Here is a 20,400-nt window from a genome sequence, read left to right on the forward strand (position 1 = left end):
CCTAATCATATTTTCTACTAAAGATACATAAGTGCACCTTCTACAAAAGTTATCTAATCATACCTGGTTTCACTCCTCTTATTTCAATCAGTTTAAGAGTTACAAGGCAGAATGAAACCCAACCTTGAAGATAAGACCCCAACATGGTATCTGACCAACCATGAGGGATTTTAACATTACTGGTACATGCATGAGTAAAGGATCTGTTTCAAAGAAGGAATACCCTATGATATGCAGGTCCCAAAGCCATGTCTCTGGGAAGTAACTGCGAACAACAGTCGGTCCTGGTGTGACTTCAGCTGAGTCTGCATCCACATTTTTTAAAGAGGTACTTGATAGGAAAGCTACTTCACCATCCTGTATATCATCGGACCTGTAGGCAATGGGATCTGAAAATAAATGCTACTAAAAGATACTCGTTTGAAACTCTGTACCATAAATACCTAAATGAAACTTTGGAAACCTGGCAATATCCAATAGATATACAGGTCATGGGTACAGTCTTCCAAGGCCTACTATTGGAAATCCAATAATAAGTAAATAAGTATGCCAGAAAAAAAAAAATGAACATGGTAAAGGTCTCCTCCCCCCCCCCCAACCTGTGGCTACACAGACCAAAATAAACATACTTTTTTCACAGTCATATTGCAAAAACATTACTGCTATTTTTAAGAAATGAATGTGATATTCAGCTAAATTTAAATGCAAGTTTAGTGTTCTTGGTGTTGATATCCCATTTTCAACTTGTGGCTATTATTCAATGACATATAGAAATATGTATCGCTATCCTGGCAAAAATTGCTTTCCTTCTTTACATGCATGTACTGAAAATATCAAGTTCTATAAAAGTATTGTGCTTTATTCTCTGTTACCCTGCTAAGGCAAATAAAACTGAAATCAGATGGGAAAATATAAAAGTAGTGCTGATATAATGAAAATAATACCTATCTACCTACCTATACATATAGATATATATATGTATATACATATGCATGCATGGTATGTATGCTGTATCATTGTTATGCCATGAGATGTATAAATTTTTCATTAAAGGAAAATGGTATATTGATAATACAGCATACATACTATACATACATTTTATTTATATCATATAGAAATACACATCTAACATGAACTCTTCACATCCCTGCTCAAATATGTTTGCTTCAAAATATAGTTCTGTTTCTGCTGGTCAGTTTGTCAGTAAATTTCACCACCATTCTTAGACCTGCAAATATTTTTATTGATTTTCACATGTATCTTGCTAGGATGAAAGAGAGAGTGAGAGACAGGGGTGAAATAGAATAATATTTTTAAACAATGGTTTTGAACCTTATTATAGGTTTTTACAGTATAATCTTGACAGGCTATTGCAACTTTGCATCACTGTTATTGTGAACACTGTAGATAAATCCCACGGAAAATGTACACATACTGTTACAACAACCTAGATACATGTAAATTACTTGGTGTAAGTTCAGTTTCAAAGGTTTCATCAAACCCAAATTCTTTTTTCTCTCTTGTTCCAAATATTTCCTCATATTTTGTCCCGTACAGATGAGAGAGAAGGGGTGGGAAGAAAAGGGGTTTTCAATGAATTTATGTATCTAATTCAAGTACAGTGTGACCCTGCTATAGCACTCTCCATTATAACAGGAATTCTGATACAACACAATTGTGGCATGGCTCCTGAAATTTCATATACATGTACTTTTCTCATACACAGAATTATTATTTCTTTCTTAAAAGTTCGAAAAGTAACATGTGGAAGAAACAGTGGTTGAATTTTAATAGAAGATGACTGTAGCATGGCTCCTGTATTTTCATATATATATATTTATCTCGTACATGAAAAAAAAAATTCTTCTTAAAAGTACGAAAAAAATAACATGTACATATTTTATTCACAGATCATACTGGGTTTTGCCAATGTTGCAAATTGCAATTTGTTTTCCTTACTGGCAACAAAATATACCATCTGGCAATTCACCCACCCCCAACAATGTTGGCTGTTTAAACTTGTATATACAACTTGGGTTGGAGCGAAGAATTTCAGAGGCACCATGAAAGTAAGCTGCAAACTTGGTATAAAATGTACTGGAATTTATATATTGTTAGATAAACAAATTTCATATTGACTAACCACCTTAACAGTCCATTGTTATATCATAATCCGCTTATTCTGACATCTAGCCTGAGTACTGAATGCTGTGGGATTTCTGATCTTTTCTTGTGGTAACCTTTCTGGTAGTGCAATCAACCGGCCATGGCACAATCTTGTAATGGATCTTTCAGACAAAATAGTGCCGGATTATCAGCAGCTAGCTAGTAAATAATATATTTATTTTGGCTGACCTCTGCATGTGTATGATAAGTAAAGTTCCTCTTCTTTTCACTCATAAAATTAAATCCTTCAGAACACATATTTTCTGTAGTAATCCCTATCAAAACAGAACAGAACACGTGTGTACTCATTGTCTCTTGACCTTTTTTAGATATAAATTTCTGACATATGCATGTCACCAGATATGTCACAACAAAAAAGAAGAAAACTGGAGATCTGTGCTTCCATGACTAGCTATAATTGACCAACATTTCAAGGCAGGAAAAGCAACTGCAACAATCAACTAAATGATGGCTAATTTGGTTTATTTTAAAATGTACTCCAACAATAATACAGTCTCAGTCAGTGATCTAAAATTATTTGATTTTGCCACCACAATAAGAAACAGACATTTGTTTGGTCCCCCAAAGCTCTCCTTTAACAGTAACTTCAATAACACATGCACCCTTCATCACAGGCAGCTGACTACAATCTTCAATAAAATTAAATAACCTTTCATCACAGGAAGTCAGCACCAAACTTAATAAAAGCAATTGAACCTGATAGGTTGCTGCATTTTCCAAAGTGACTGGAACATGTTTATTGTGCCATGAAAGTTTCCTTTTTGCAGGGAACAAAATTATGCTTATGGCAGCATAAAACGCAAATTAAATTTCCAATCTTTTGAAACCAAAGATATACGGCCGTCAAGTTAATTGAAGATGGGGTATCTTGCGAAAATGTTTGTTAAACTTTTTAATTTATTCAAGTTTTCATTTTCCTATGAATAGCCTTATCCTTTGTGTAGCCTCAGCAAGATGATACTGTCTCCAGCTGACCAAAATCTAGGCCAATTTAAGTATGTGTACATGTTGTAGCATGTAAACAGGTATAGCCATGTGCTACTTGTGACAACTGAAGTGAATTGTTAAGTGATACTTGGATATAGAAGGCACCCATTTTTTATATATAATTATTATATGTGTTTTCTAAGAGGACGTGAGTCATACATGAAGTTTATAATGTGATCTATACTTGAATTCGTGGATTAATTATATACAAGTACAGTACTTAATGGATTATGGATTGTGCATCAGATGCCATAAATATGGACACAAACAAAGACTTTGTCCATCAACATATTATACATATTAGGAAGCTGGCAAAGAGGAGAATGCCAATGCTTCATTTACAACAAATCTAAATAAACCTAGTGAGACTCTTGACTCTAACACTTCAATGGACACTGTTGTAGATGCAAACGTAAATGGATTTTCAGGGTTTGTATGTGACTTTGAAGATGCTAATATATATTAACATTTGAATAAAGAAATAGGATGTAAGAATGATAAAACTTGTATGGAGACAATCTCATTGAATACCCCATTGCATGATGACATACATATAGTTGATATGAAACTAAATACAAAAGGTTTTAACACAGGTCACTTAAATGTACAAGGTATAGTGGGAAAAATAGACCAGATTAAGTTATTCATGGATGTAGTATCTAAGCATGCACCAATGAAAGTACATCGAGTAAAGGAGAATAATATACATGTTTTAGGACTCACTGAAACCAAACTAAATGCTAACCACAAAGATGATCTATTTCACTGTCAAGGCTACAATAAACCATTACGTAGGGACAGTGAGACAGCGGGGTGGGTGTGGGGGGTGGTGTCTTGTTGTATACTTTAGGGAAGATGTAAATGTAGAAAGGCGACTTGACTTGGAGTCACATGAAATTGAGAGTATCTGGGTGGAAATTTTTCAAAATAATGCAAAATCATTCCTAGTTGGTTTCATTTATAGGCCACCTTCCTCCAAGGCAATTTGGAATGTAACTTTTTGAAATAAATGGAAAATGTTCTAGCACAGGAGAGAGAAACATATATACTCAGAGATATAAACAGGGACCTTCTCAATACCCAAACAAGGAACAACTGGATGGAATTTATCGAATCATTAGGCCTAGACCAGCTGGTAAGTGACCCTACAAGGGTAACAGAAAAATCGAGCACTCTTATTGATCACATTTATACCAACCTACCAGACAATGTGGCTTGTGTTAATGTAACGAATGTTGGTCTTAGTGACCACTATCCTACTTTTTTACAAGAGAGGTTAAATGCAAGAAAAATAAGAAAAATACACACAAAAAGATCACTTAGAGATTGTTCAAAAATTTTAATGAAGACCAATTTCTCAATGACCTATATAAAGTTCCCAAATTTGGATGACATAGATGAAGCCATGAGGGTGTGGACTGACTTATTCATGGATGTAGTATCTAAGCATGCACCAATGAAAGTACATCGAGTAAAGACTGAAATTCAACCTAATTGGCTTACTACTGAAATCCTAGATGCTATGAAAAAAACAAGACCAATTCAAGGTGTTGGGAAACAATGCACAATATAAAGTATGGAGAAATAAAATAACACGTATGATTAAAAAAGCTAAAAAAAAATTATTATCAATCACTGCTTGAAAACAAAAAGAGCAACACAAACTCCATTTGGAAAGTCATCATTGAACTCACTAGAGGAACGCACAAAAAACTGACAAATAAAATTCACTCACTTCTGTTAAATGACACCATAGCCACTGATGACACTGACATTGCAAATGTTTTCAATGATTTTTTCACCAACATTACCACAAAGTTAAAAGAACCAGTGATAGAAAACAACTTTATTGAACTGAAAAAGTTATGCAGCAGCAAAATCTCTAAGGAGGTATGTTTCTCTATCCCACCAGTATAAAAAACTTTGTTAAAAAATATCTCAGTGAACTTGATACCAAGAAAGCTACAGGACTTGATCAGATTGGTCCACAACTCATTAAATCTTCTGCCTCTGCTATTATAGATAGCATAGCATTCATAATTAATTTAAGTATTGCAACCTCATCTGTCCCCAAAATATGGAAAACTGCAAAAGTAACTCCTATTCAGAAATTTGGTTCTAAGGATGATGCTGATAACTACCAACCAATCTCAATACTATCAAACTTGTCAAATTTGATTGAAAAACATGTCCATGACTCATTCATGTCATATTTAACCAATCACTTGCTGTTACACCCTAATCAATCAGGCTTTAGACAGAAACATTCCTGTGAGACTGCCTTGATCTCCCTAACTGATAAATGGCTTCAAGCACTTGACCAAGGTAGAATAATAGGATCTGTATTTGTAGATTTCAGGAAAGCTTTTGAGATGGTGGATCATGAAATCCTTTTGAAGAAACTGAAAATCTACCAGTGTGATGAAAGAACAATTAGATGGTTTACTTCTTACTTAAGTGAGATAACACAACATGTTTACATCAATAATGTTCTGTCTGAACCTGGAACAATTAGATAAGGAGTACCACAAAGCTCAATTCTAGGTCCATGACTATTTAGTTTATTTATTAATGACCTATCACTTTTCCTAAGGGACTCAATATCATCTGCAGATCTATATGCTGATGACACAACATTGTCAGACTTCCAAAACACAAAGCATGAACTCAAAATTGTTTTACAGAATGCCCTAAACAAACTGGAAAATTGGTGCACATGCAATGGCATGGTGGTAAATACTGGTAAAACTGAAATATTACTTATCTCACCATGGCAAAGAAGAACAAATCTTCATAGTGACAAACTGTCTGACATGGAAGGATACAAATTTGCAAATGGTCTGTCATGATAGACTACTTGGTGTTCTGGTAGATAATGACTTATCATGGACTGAACATATCAAACATATCAGTAAAAAAGTCAATTCAAGTTTATGGCTTCTCAGTAGGATAAGACATTTTCTCCCTGAAAGGTACATAAAACTATTTTATAACAGTTACATACAACCCTATTTAGACTACTGTAATACAGTATGGGGTAATTCAAATGATAAAAACATAGCAAAACTGGCACATCTTCAAAAAAGAGCATTTGGGCTAATACCAATCCAGAAAGAAAGCAAGAAAAATTTAGCTGGTAGGTTAAAAATATTACCTATTAAAGACCAAATCTGTTTGAGAAAAGCCAAATTAATGTACAGGATATCTCATAATAGTGCTCCTGAATATTTACAATCACTATTCCAGTATAGGCTACCTGATAATACTCCCCACCTGCGATCCATGTCTACCAAACGGTATAAAATTCCCAAACCAAATAAGGAGTTATTTTAAAAAAGTTTCCAATACTCTGGAACTCTGCTCTGGAATAGTATTCCAGTTGAGATTAGAAATTCCCACTCTATTTCCTTCTTCCAAACCCAATATATCCAGTGGCTTCAGAGACGCAGCTAAAATAAATAAATTCCTTTGTATGAGGGCCTCAAGGTAGATTAGTTCTTAGCTAATTGTGTTACCCTCTTTAAATAAGGTCATTATTATTATTATTACACAAATGTAAGTTGTCAAAATACAATGTTTTTCAGACTAGTTTGACTTCATTTACTCAAGACCGTATTTTTGCACCCGCCCCAACCATAATTTAGGCAAATGGATTATAGTCTTCAGCTATAACACCAACGGTATTGGTATATCAAATTGCTTAGTGCCAACACTTTAAAATCCATGTTATTGTTAATGTATGTTATATATATATATATATATATATATATATATATAAAGTAAGATTGCTTTTAAAGTGTTGGTATAAGCTTTTTGATACATCAATACTGTTGATATATCAAATTGTGAAATTCCCTTGACATATAAATGCATATAATTAATTAAGTGCCAAAAATAGGCTATTGCTTTTATACTTTCTAGATCAGTGACACATTTCCATTTATTAATCATTAACAAAAAAAAGAAGAAAATAACAAACAAAAATAAAAAATTTGTAGTGAAGTAAACATGTCACAAAATCCCCCTCTGTTTTTCCAATTATCTTTCTCTCTCTTATGCCAATATTTTATGGGACAATACTACAAGTAAATCTATGGAGTGAGTTGAGCTGGATGAAAACCCTGAACTTGAACTTACATTAAGTAACCTAAAGGAACCCAAGTCCTTCTGATATGTATATCCTTTCAGTGGGATCCAGTTGCATACTGTAATCTATTTTATGCTTTGTTAATTTATTTTTTTAAAACAGTTCATTTGTAAATAATAACATGTCGGAAGGTTTCTCTTGCTTTTTCTCTCAGTTTACGATGGTTGCTTGGTCAGGATGTTGAGAGAGAGACAGAGAGAGAGAGAGAGAGAGAGAGAGCTGGATAGATGATGGTCAAACTGAAAGACTACTCAACCAACCGAGAGATGGTAAATAAAATAACCTATTAGAAAGTTCCACTCATTGTTGGTTGGTCAGTGAGCAAGAAAGTTTTACCCTATGGTGGTAAAACTGGCAGTACAAACTGAAAGAGACAGAGACAGACTGACAGTCAGACAGAGAATGAAAACAATGTCAGTTGCAATAAGTAAAGTAAAACACAGATCAAGTGTAAATCATTTTATATTCTTGAATTACCTCTTGTTGTCTTCCATTTGTTTTTATGTGCTCACCAGTGATCAAATGGCAGAGGTTTCACTGACTGGAACATCAGCCATGCAGTGTTTTTAAAGCTCAACTTTCTGGATTTAAACCAACTTTCATGTTTAAATCCTAAATGCCCTTTATTATTTTATCATTATGAATGGGAACAGAAGTGAATTAAGAATTTCCTAAAGGATTGTGAATAGCAACAATCCATGATGAACTACATTTTTGTAGTGAACACACTGTGAAAATATGTAAAGAGTTAACTCCATCTGTCAATACACAGTTTCAGTATTAAAGTCCACTGGAACATAAGAATGTGTAATTATATATATGTCATCTGTAAAACTTTTGCATTAAAAGTAAATGAGTATATGTCTACATGCATAGGTAGTTATATGTATGGACCGATCCGGTGACCTAGCAGTTAGAGTGTTTGCTTCAGATGTGGGAGGTCGCGGGTTCAAACCCCGGCCAAGTCATACCAAAGACTTATAAAATGGTACTAACAGCTGCCTCACTAGGCACTCAGCATTAAGAGGTTAGTGTTAGGACTGGTCAGACTGGTGTCAGGATAATGTGACTGGGTGGGACATCATGCTACATGTCTGCGGCATGATGCCCCAATGCTAGACATCACTATAAACTAAACTGCTACACTGCAGACATTGTAGCGATATGACTAATTTTTTTTTAAAGCTACATTAAAAATCCAAATCACACACACACACACACACACAGAGTTATGTGTATGCATATATAAGTACACACACACACACACACACACACACACACACACACACACACTGAGAGGAGTTAATTTATATGCTGGCCAACTGATCTGTGGGTTTTGGGGAGTGCTAATTAATACTGTCAGCCACAAGACTGCAGGGCCAATTAAATTAGTTGCTATTAAATTTGACTGGGTGGGCATTTGATTTTCTGCAAGGCCACTTGTTTTCCAAAAAATTGTGAGTTGGCCATGTTGGCAACCTGAAAAATCAGTTTTAAGTGTATATATACGTTTTTGTGTTATACTGTCACCTACCAGTGGCTACGTAGATAAACACACTCATCATCATTAAAGTTTTTCCAGGCCTCCCAATGATTAGTAGATAAACAGACTGACCATCGTTAAAGGTTTCACAGGCCTACCAGTGGCAATGTAGATAAACACATTAATCATTGTTAATGTTTTCCCAGGCCTACAAGTGGCTATGTAGATAAACACATTGATCATTGTTAATGTTTTCACAGGCCTGCCAGTGGCTATGTAGATAAACACATTGATCACTGCTCTTTTTCCCAGGCCTACAAGTGGCAATGTAGATAAACACAATGATCATGATTAAAGTCAACTTTATCTCTTTTCTCATCCTAACAGTGGCTAAATAGGTCAGAGCTTATCCCAGTCTCCATCATGTGAAGTGCCTGACAATACATGTCATCCTCTGGATGAAAGTCTTCCCCCATCCTACCAGTGGCTAAACAGGCCAGAGCTTATCCCATGAGTCCCCACCATGTTTAGTGAACGAGTACATGACACCCCCTGGGATGAAAGTTTCCCCCATCCCACCAGTGCGACCAGGCTAAATAGGTCAGAGCTTATCCCAGTCTCCATCATGTGAAGTGAATGTGTACATGATGCCCCTTGGATAAAAGTTTCTGCCATCCTACTAGTGGCTAAAAAGGTCAGCGTTTATCCCAGTCTCCATGATGTGAAGTGTCTGACAATATATCTCATCCTCTAGATGAAAGTATACCCCAGCCTGCCAGTGGCTAAACAGGCCAGATACTATCCCAAATTCCACTGGCTAAATCCTTAAGACCCAATGGATGCTACACAGGACCTAAAAGCTGCAGTTCCATGCCCATTGTACATGGGCTTTAAGAAGAAAGAAAGTGATAGTGCCAAGTAAAAGTGAAGTTCCAAAAATATAATGCAAAAACTGCAAATAATTTAGGAAGAAAAGCCCTTCCAAAATAAATGTAAATATGTTATTCTATAAGACAGAAGATGAAAGTGTTATGTATAACTATATTAGGTTTATTATTCTCATAATAAAAGTTTTTGTAAGGGTCATTTAAATAATAACATTTTGAATGCTATAATCCTATGAATGTAGTTTGTACTGTAAGATGAGTCATGTATCCAATATATAGATCCATTCATAAGTTCCAAGGTTTTTATGTACTACAAGATACAAGTAAATATACAGGATACAAAAAGGTCATGAGTTCTAGAACAGGTTCTGATTAACCAGAATTAAAACATCTGATCTGAATGATTTGGAAAAAACGAGGTCATTCACTGAAAGCCTAATAATGCAACCTATATAACTGAATTATTCCATAATATTAAGCAATCAAGTAGTAATATCAGTTTTCTATGAGTTATACTGAGAGAATTTATTTATTTATCTAATATAATCATTCATTGGAAATGCAGTACCCTAACATACATTTAAAGGTTATTTGGATAAATAATAGCTGTATGGAAATAATGTGAATTCATTTAAAAATATTTAGATATTTATAGCTGCATTGGAAATACCATGAATTCATTTAAAGACATTTAAGGATTAAAACCTAGTGATTCTTCTGTACTGTTGATACATCTTATTTGGAACTCATAACTTATTGATAAAATATTTAGGACTTTAGCTGATGTCAAAGAACAAATCTACACCACTTCCAACTACCTTCTCTCCAGTCGACCTTCCGGACATGTTTGCAAATTTCTTCCCTGACAAAGTACAAACCATTAGAGATAAGCTTGACACCACAATTTCAATTGACTCATCGTCACCATGCAGTTGGGGTAAAGAATTTGAGTGGCAACCATTAGCAGCATTTGAACCGATCTCTATGGATTTCATGCGTACAATCCTGATGAAGAATGCACCAAAGTCATGTGAACTTGATCAAATTCCAACATCACTGCAGCTTGAGTGCTTAGATCCAATATTGCCTTCACTAACTGATGTTATTAATACCTCTCTCTCATCAGGGGAATTCCCATCATTTTTCAAAACTGCCATTGTAAAGCCTCTGCTGAAGAAACCAACACTAGACCATAATGATTTAAAGAACTACCGCCCAGTTCTAATCTACCATACATATAAAAAATCTTAGAAAAAGGTTGTTCTATCCCAGCTTGTATCTCATCTGAATTCAAACAGTCTTTTTAGCAATGTACAATCTGCATATCGCCCTTGCCACAGTACTGAAACTACTCTTCTAAAAGTAGTTAATGACATTCTCTCTGCGATGGAAAGCGGAAAGATTACAGTCCTCACCCTCCTTGATTTGTCTGCAGCATTTGACACAATAGACCATGATATATTACTTCACCATCTCCAGCATGTATTTGGCATTCATGATACAGCCTTACTGTGGTTCAAGTCCTACTTGGTCAACAGGACACAAATTGTATCTGCAAATGGAATACACTCCAGCCCAGTTGATCTATGTTGTGGTGTTCCACAGGAGTCTGTTCTTGGACCTGTTTTCTTCATTCTATACATTCAGTCGCTCTCAAGTGCCATAGATCATCATCCATTGTCTCACCAATTGGAGGCCCTGAGTGGCCGAGTGGTCTAAAGCGCTCTCCGTTACGGATCACTGCCATCTCACCTCTGTCTGCGTGGGTTCGAGTCTAGAATTCGGCCAATGTGGGTATGTGAGAAAGCTTGCCAGTAGCTTCTCGTGGGTCGGTGGTTCTTCCCAGGGTTTTCCCGGGTTCTTCCTTCCCCATTAATACAGGCTGCCATGCATAGCCTATTGTGTGCTGAAGAATGGCATTAAACCCTACAACAACAACTCACCAATTGCACGTTAATGACACCCAAATATAGAATCTAGCCACCAAACTGAACTTGATGCTACCATCCAAGGGGTAGAGAGGTGCATTTCTGATGTGAAATCATGGATGACATGTAACAAGCTGCAGATGAATGATGATAAAACTCAGGCCATTCTGATCACAACACAAAGACTTTCTCATTCACATCTTTTACCTCAAACAATAAATATCAGCAACACCAACATTAAATTCACACAATCAGTATGAAACCTAGGTGTTACTCTGGACAGTACTCTCATATTGCACCAACATGTCATGAACATATGCAAGGCTGCATATCTTGAGCTGAGATGCATCAGCTCAATTAGCAAATATCTTTCAGTTGATGCCACTAAAACACTTGTGTGTTCATTAGTACTTTCAAGACTGGACTATTGTAACTCAATTCTGTCTGGCTCATCTCAATATCTGCACCAGAAACTTCAAAAAGTTCAAAACACAGCTGCTCAGATCATACTTAGAGTACCATGATCAGAGCACACCTCCCAGCTGATCTGTACCCTACACTGGCTATCCATTCAATCCAGAATCGAACACAAAATTTGTTCTCTGTACTACGTTTCACTGTCGGACTCTAGTCCAACATCCCTATCCGGCCTCACCCATGTGTACACACCAGCAAGATACTTACACTCCTCTTCTGACAATCGTATACTCATTATTCCCACTATGAAAACAAAGTCATATGGACAGCGTTCTTTTGCATGTTGGAGAAGACAGTCAGCCATTTTCAGTACTCAGGCACTCAATGGGATGATGATGTTTATAACCACTTCCCCTTGTACACCTTCAAGGTGGAAGGCCTTATAGCTCATGAAAGTCTCTTCATGATAGAAGACTGAAATTCCTTTTTATGCAAGGTTCTCCAAACAATGGCCAGGCATAATGAAGTCAGTGAAACACTTGCAAAGGTAGCGATTTGAGAAGGTTGGGCACTAAGATGACAAAGACGATGCTGAAACTCTTACTGAAATCCACTCACTTTTGGAAATCAAATCCATAAGCCCAAGTGGATAAGGTTAATATTGGTAAAGAATTCCATGCCCAAAAGGACAAAGTGCTCTTATGGATTGTCATCTGACTTGTCTCTGTTCCCTAGAAAATCTATTCAAAACAAGGGAAACAAGATTGCTTCTCCTCTACACCAAAAATGAACTTCCCATGTGTTTTTGGAGGACATTGTTGTGGTATGCTTCAGTTACTATTGATGAGGTTGACCAGATGTAAGTGATGATGCAGCTGATGATCTTCATGAACAGCCATGTTGGGAGCAAGTGTTTCCTTGGAAACTGAACTGAAGCAACTTGCATGAAGCTTGTGGATAATGGACACAAAAATAAGCATCGGCTAGACTGACCAAAATATTGTCAATCTTTATGAAAAGCCTGATGAAATGTGCCATCTCCATTTTAAACCTCAGTTCAGTTACATATTTTTTGAGCTAAGGTCTTTGACTAGCCTGAGATTTCCACTGGCTTTGGGCATCAGAAACAGCCTGGAATAAAATCTCAAAGAATTCAGCTTGCAAACTCTCTCTACTGCCTGCCTGTCAAGTAATGACCAGATCATTACCTTCCACAAAATCTCCATGACATGACCATCATTGAAGAAAATGACATTGGGGAAATGGCCTGAATGAACAAAATCCAAAACCCTTTCCAAAGAGTCATATCGCAGAAAAAGGTAAATCGAAGACTGCCAAAATGATGTAGTTTAGCACCTACTAGCAAGCTGTCTGTGGATGAACTGGGTGGCAAGTCCAAGATGGCTGTTGGAAGGCTTAGAGATGGTGAAACCAATGCATGCTCTCTTAGAACAATGAGGCTGGGAGGGTGTATCCATATTACGAGGCTGGGAGGGTGTATCCATATTATGAAGCTGGGAGGATGTATCCATATTATGAGGCTAGGAGGGTGTATCCATATTAAGAATCTGGGAGGGTGTATCCATGTTATGAGGCTGGGAGGGTGTATCCATATTAAGAAGATGGGAGGATGCATCCATATTATGAGGGTGGGAGGGTGTATCCATATTATGAAGCTGAGAGGGTGTATCCTTGTTATGAGGCTGGGAGGGTGCATCCATATTAAGAAGATGGGAGGATGCATCCATATTATGAGGGTGGGAGGGTGTATCCATATTATGAAGCTGGGAGGGTGTATCCTTGTTATGAGGCTGGGAGGGTGTATCCAGACAAAAGAACAGTAAAACAAATATGGCCACTTCTTCACTGTCTCAGTGGATCTACTCATATTTCAAATCAGATTCATCAGATTCATTTGCAGGATTTACCCAAGATGATCTCTTAAATGACACAAAGAATACAGACACACTCAATACTGAAGAGAAATATTCACCTGAAATAGATTAAACCTACCAAGATTGTGTAACACCAAAATCCAACATGGCTGACTCCTCTGACTCCTCTTCAGTTCCAAGCTTTCTTAAAATCCAACATAATATGCACAGTATAACAATCACAGCTGACTCCAACAAAATTCCAACAATCAAGAAATTCTTGGATGAGAATCTACACTTCCAGCAGGGACACTGACACAATGGACTGATCTATAAATCCATGCATACAGATTCTGCCACAGTAACTCTATACATAACAACTGGTAAAATTCATGTACAAGGGCCAGGCTACACAGAATGGGTAAATTATTTTATCAACACTTGTCAGCAAATGGTAGACAACACCAGATTGAAATCAATTACCTCTCAGCCAAGGGCTTCAACACCCATCCCTGAAACCCACAGATTTCCAAATCCAGTCAACAGTAACACAGCTTTACATGAAATAAGCCAGATTGCTATCAACGTGGAGGAAACTCCAGGACCCCAGTTTATGACAGGTGCAACAAATTCCTTTTGAGTTCCATGGAACCCATAACCAGCCTTTTACCTCCATACAGTGCTTAGTAGTGATAGGTATTCTCCAGGCCCAAGTAGAAAGGTTAGAACAGGAACTCTCTGCACTAAAATCAAAGAGTCTACACAGTGTTCTAATCAATAAACCAGGTGCCAAAAAAGTGTGCCAGAAAACCCAGACAACACAATATACAAACATTCAAAGGACCAGAAAGCATGTCAGAGCACTCAGACCATACCAAAACCAGCTATTAGAAAAAAATCATTATATACACAAACAGATGCAACCACACCAATTAAACAAGATGAGTCTCTTCTACAGGTATTATATGGGCAGAGCCAAAAGTTAGCTAAAGCACATGCTGTAAACACTGACCATCATGTGTCTCACTCAACATCAAATCCAGGTACTGAAGAAACTGTTCTAAAGACAACCTCCAATCACCCACAGCAAGAAGCTAAATTAAATACAAATACTAAATACAGCAGTCACCAAACTCTCAGTCAGTCTAGTCATGGAAAACAAGAAGTTCAAGCAATGCATCTGAACCCTCCACTTGTCAAAATCAACAACATAGTTAAAGACAGATCTCTTCTCATAGGATCATCAATAATCAAAGGAGTAAGAACAAGTTTAAATAAAACTGATGTAAAAACTCACAGAGGTGCAACTATTAACACTATTACAGAAAAAATATTGGAAATGGATATGTCACCATATCATACTGTAATTCTTCTCATTGGTGACAATAATTACAGTAATGGCCAATCTTTGAAGGGCATTGAGGATGATTATGAAAGTTTGTTGTATGCCATCAGGTCCAAAAATGCAGAGTGTAAAATAATCATCTCAGGTCTACCGCCAAGAAGGGATGCACTTATGACTCAACTAAATGACACCCTAAGTATATTGTGTGAAAATTTCCAAATACTCTTTGTTCCACAATACTGGACCTTCTTCAAAGACAATCGAGTGAACCAAACAATTATACCAGCGAGAACAAATCCACTTGTCCAACAGAGGTACTGCCAAGCTCCTTAGGAATATAGACCAGTACATAAGACTTATAAAAGGGGTTAGGCATGAGTCAGACAACTGCTTGTATTGTGGAGAGCACGGTCATGTAACACAGTGGTGTCTGCATGGAAAACAGATTTGCTGCCATCTTTGTAACGAACTAGGACATAAGCAAAAGTTGTGCACATACCAATAGGCAGAAGGCAATGATGTATAGGCCTATGCAACACATATCCAGCAACAAAATGCATTAGAATAGGTGTATAGGTTTCAATGTAATAATTATAATTCTATAAACCGATTTCAGGCACTATCTGATTTGTGTACAAAGTGCAACTTGTTAACATGTAAACAACTATGTGATACTGTTCAAGTTACTTCTCCCTCTGAGGCCCCCCAAGTGTCTAATATGTCAATGTCTTCTTGTATGAATGTAAATCAGTCTCATATTGAACATTCTCAAATATCCACTACATGTGGTCATGGTACAACAGATGGATCTTGTATGTTATCTTCTTCATATGTTTTTTTTTAAATAATCAAGGCAATGTAAAGAAATCTGTCAAGTCTAAAAACAATACATTGCATACTGCCTTGTCTGAAGATCAATCCTCTGATCAAAATTGTCATGTATTTGGCCTCCTCAAAAGAGGTCTGCAAGTAATCAACCTAAATATTCAACACATCCTCCCTAAACTGAATGAGATAACGTTAATATTACAGCAAACTAGATCAGTCAGCATTCTAGATCTATGTGAAACCTTTCTTTCTGATGATAATGATGATTTGGCTCTCCAAATACAGGGGTTCAACTTTGAAAGAAAAGATAGGGATCCATGGGGGGTGGGGGTATTTATCTCTATGTAGACAGTTCCATTAGTTATAACAGATGTGTTGATCTAGAGACTATTGAGGTAGAGAGTATTTGGATAGAAGTAACACTTGCCCAATCAAAGCCAATACTCTTATGTTCGGTTTACAGGCAACCTAGTTCCACAGCTGACTGGATTGATAGATATGAGGTTCAAATTCAAAAAGCATTACTAAAGGAAGATTTAGAAATTATCATATTAGGTGATTTTAACATTGACTACATGAAAACTCCACCATTAACATGGATAAGTAGCTTTGAAACTTACAACTTTACTCAATTAATTAACACCCCAACTAAAGTAACGGATAAAAGTGCTACTATCATTGATCATATCTATACTAATAAACCTGAAAACGTAAGTGAAATTAAGGTACCAGTGTATGCACTGAGTGACCACTACCCAGTCTGTATAACTAGACATGTTCTGAAATCATCTAAAAATGGCCAACACACTGAAATACAATACAGGGACTTCAAACAGTTTGATGAGGAAATGTTCTTAAATGATTTAGTTTGCAAACCCTTCCAATCAATCTGCACTATAGCTGATGTCAACACTGCCTTGGACAAATGGTATCAGATGTTCAATGCAGCCTTTGACAAGCATGCCCCAATTAAAACAAAAAGGGTTAAACACCCAATTACACCCAAGTGGATTACCCCTGAGATCAATAAGGCTAGGCACCTAAGAGATAATTTCCACAAGAAAAAAGACATGAAAAGCTATAGAAAGTGGAGAAATAAAACTAAGCACCTGATAGATAAGGCAAAAGAGAACTACTATAAACAGGCTATTAATGTAAGTAAGAGTACCAAAACATTGTGGAAGCATCTAAAAGAGCTGAACCCATGCAAGAACAGTTGTCTTCCCCCTAGACTTAAGCAAAATGATGATATAGCAACATCTGTACAAGACATTTAGGAAATGTTCAACAATTTCTTCATAAGCATCTCCAGTAAGAGTATTCAGAACCAGACTAACATCCCAATTGAACTTCATGCTCTTCTGTTATTTATAAGAGCTAAAATTCCTGATCATAATTTTTTTTCAATAGCTAATGTTAGTGAAGCTGATGTTTTTGATATGCTAATTAAGGTTAATATTAATAAATCCTCTGGATTGGATGGTATTGGTCCACGAATTCTTAAAATTGCTGCACCAGTAATAACAAAGTCACTAACGCATATCATAAATTTAAGTATAATGAGTGGTAATTTTCCAGAAACATTGAAATGTGCAAAGGTTACACCTATCTTTAAGAAAGGAGAAAAGGAGTATCCAGGAAATTACAGACCAATATCAATTCTACCTGTAGTGTCAAAACTATTTGAAAAGCATGTAGCCATTCAGGCCTATAAATTTTTTGAAACATACTCTCTATTTCATAAAGCTCAATCAGGATTTAGAAAGTACCACTCGTGCCAAACAGAACTTACCAAATTAATTGATCTTTGGCTGAAGGAAATGGATAATGGACATATGACTGGGATTGTTTTCCTTGACTTCAAGAAAGCCTTTGATCTTGTTGATCATGAAATTCTGCTGCAAAAGTTTAACTGTTACAGGTTTGACAATCTTTCTTTAAACTGGTTTAGATCATACCTAAACCAAAGGTCTCAACAAGTAAGCATTGGCAATATTAGCTCTCAAACTTGCACTATTCATTCAGGAGTCCCTCAAGGCTCAGTTTTGGGCCCTCTCCTCTTCCTTATCTATATCAATGATTTACCATTAAATAATGAATCCACAAACACAGATTTGTTTGCAGATGATGCAACCTTGTATACATCTAGATCTGATACTGAAGTTATCCAAATGAAATTAAACTCAGACCTTATCAGAGTCCAAAACTGGGCACAACAAAATAGGATGGTAATTAATGAAGGTAAAACAAAATGTATGATTTTGGGGACATCACAAAAGCTACACAAGTCAGGGAACCCAAAACTGTCTCTTGCAATAAATAATCATCCATTAGAAAATGTCAAACATGAAAGGCTTGTAGGTGTGTCTGTAGATAATAATTTATTATGGAATGACCATACTGACAAGCTTTGTAAAACACTGTCATCCAAAATTGCCCTTCTCAGCAGAATCAAGAAATATTTACCTATGGAAACTTGCAGTCTATACTACAAGTCATATATTCTTCCAACAATGGATTATTGTTCTAATGTATGGGGAAACTGTGCTAAATCTGAGCTTGACAGGATTTATAAACTTCAGAAACGAGCAACACGTGTAATTTTAGATGCATCTGTTGATCATCCCTCAAAAGCATTATTTACAGAACTCAAATGGTTCACAATAAATGACATCCCTAAAGCTATAATGTCTCTGTCTACTGCTGATTGTCCATCTGAAAAACTGGAGTGTAGGTCTTACTGAACCTCCTGCTATAGCAAGGAGGAAGATGTTACCATATTCAACACTGGCTTGGGGGAGGCATGGTAAATATTCCTATCCACCATATAAAACATGAAGGTCATCAAGTTGACTGATGTGATGTTTTTGTCCTAGGTAGAAAGTTTAGTGCTAATTATCTGAGTATATTACCAGCATGATGAGAACGAAGCTGGTAGCTGCCTTCTCAAGAAAAAAAAGCCTTGGAATTGCTGGGATCCAAGATCTTGTCAGACCGGTGAACTTTTATCTCCTTCATCAACTGTAGTAAAAGACAGAAGGAGGGGTGATCATCCTTAGCTTCCAAGTCTGTCAAACCCTTCATATTATAGGCTTGGCATGCAGACATTGGTATTGGCAAAACATGAGCATGGCTTGACCTGGTCATTCATCAACTGGTATGGCCTGCTTACCAGCTGGACAAAGTGGCAGATACCTGGTCACTCATCAACTGGTATGGCCTGCTTACCAGCTGGACAAAGTGGCAGATACCTGTTCACTCATCAAATGGTATGGCCTGCTTACCAGCTGGGCAAAGTGGCAGATACCTGGTCACTCATCAACTGGTATGGCCTGCTTACCAGCTGGACAAAGTGGCAGATACCTGTTCACTCATCAAATGGTATGGCCTGCTTACCAGCTGGGCAAAGTGGCAGATACCTGGTCACTCATCAACTGGTATGGCCTGCTTACCAGCTGGACAAAGTGGCAGATACCTGTTCACTCATCAAATGGTATGGCCTGCTTACCAGCTGGACAAAGTGGCAGATACCTGGTCACTCATCAACTGGTATGACCTGCTTGCCAAAGTGGCAGATACCTGGTCACTTATCAACTGGTATGGCCTGTTTGCCAGCCTGACAAAGTGGCATATACCTGGTAACACATCAACTGGTATGGCCTGCTACCAGGTGGACAGAGTGGTCTGCAGTCAGAGTGGAAGTGTGAAAAGATGAGAATATGGATCATCGATATCCAAAATAAACATCATCTGCCTGACTTTACAGGCCCACAGGACACACTTAAGATATATGGGGTGGTGGTTTGAAACCCACTGGACTGTAGAAATAAAGGACACTTTCCAATTAATACAAAGCATAAATGATTTACAACAGACATAAATATACTTAATGACAGCAATTGTGTTCTTTTACCAGTCAATACATCTGCAATTCTGGTGGTATCTGGTGTTCTTTTACCAGTCAATACATCTGCAATTCTGGTGGTATCTGGGAACAATGTGGAACCATCATCTCTGCAGCCCGTAGTTCCTCCTTTTCTAGCCAGCCAGATGTTATAGTGACAGTTGGCATCATCTTGTGGGGGGGGGGGGAGATCATAGCATCCGGCATTACACCATCAATCGATGGCATCTTTGGATGAAGGCTGAGTATGTCACAGTCTATTCATTGAGACATGTTGTGTCTCATCTTGCAATTAAGGTTTTTCCACAGTACCGATGCACTTACACAGCTGGTTGAAGCTGATGAAATCAATGTTCAGGCTAGACACATCATTCATGACTTTTAATCTCATGTGATTAATACATTTTCTTGTC

At 37.0% G+C, this 20,400-nt stretch overlaps 1 protein-coding gene across 1 annotated transcript in view; it reads right to left on the reverse strand.

The window, feature by feature from the left end:
• The window catches only part of LOC149802048 (alpha-2-macroglobulin-like), a 206,443-nt gene that overhangs the window by 102,377 nt on the left and 83,666 nt on the right, over positions 1 to 20,400 (reverse strand). The window contains exon 21 of the mRNA XM_089956452.1: positions 224 to 389. Within this exon, the coding sequence (XP_089812578.1) occupies positions 224 to 389 (166 nt within the window). The remainder of the gene's footprint in view (positions 1 to 223; positions 390 to 20,400) is intronic.

Source organism: Sinohyriopsis cumingii, chromosome 4 (assembly GCF_028554795.1).
Source record: "Sinohyriopsis cumingii isolate HCF-2022 chromosome 4, ASM2855479v2, whole genome shotgun sequence".
NCBI classification, from domain to species: Eukaryota; Metazoa; Mollusca; class Bivalvia; order Unionida; family Unionidae; genus Sinohyriopsis; species Sinohyriopsis cumingii.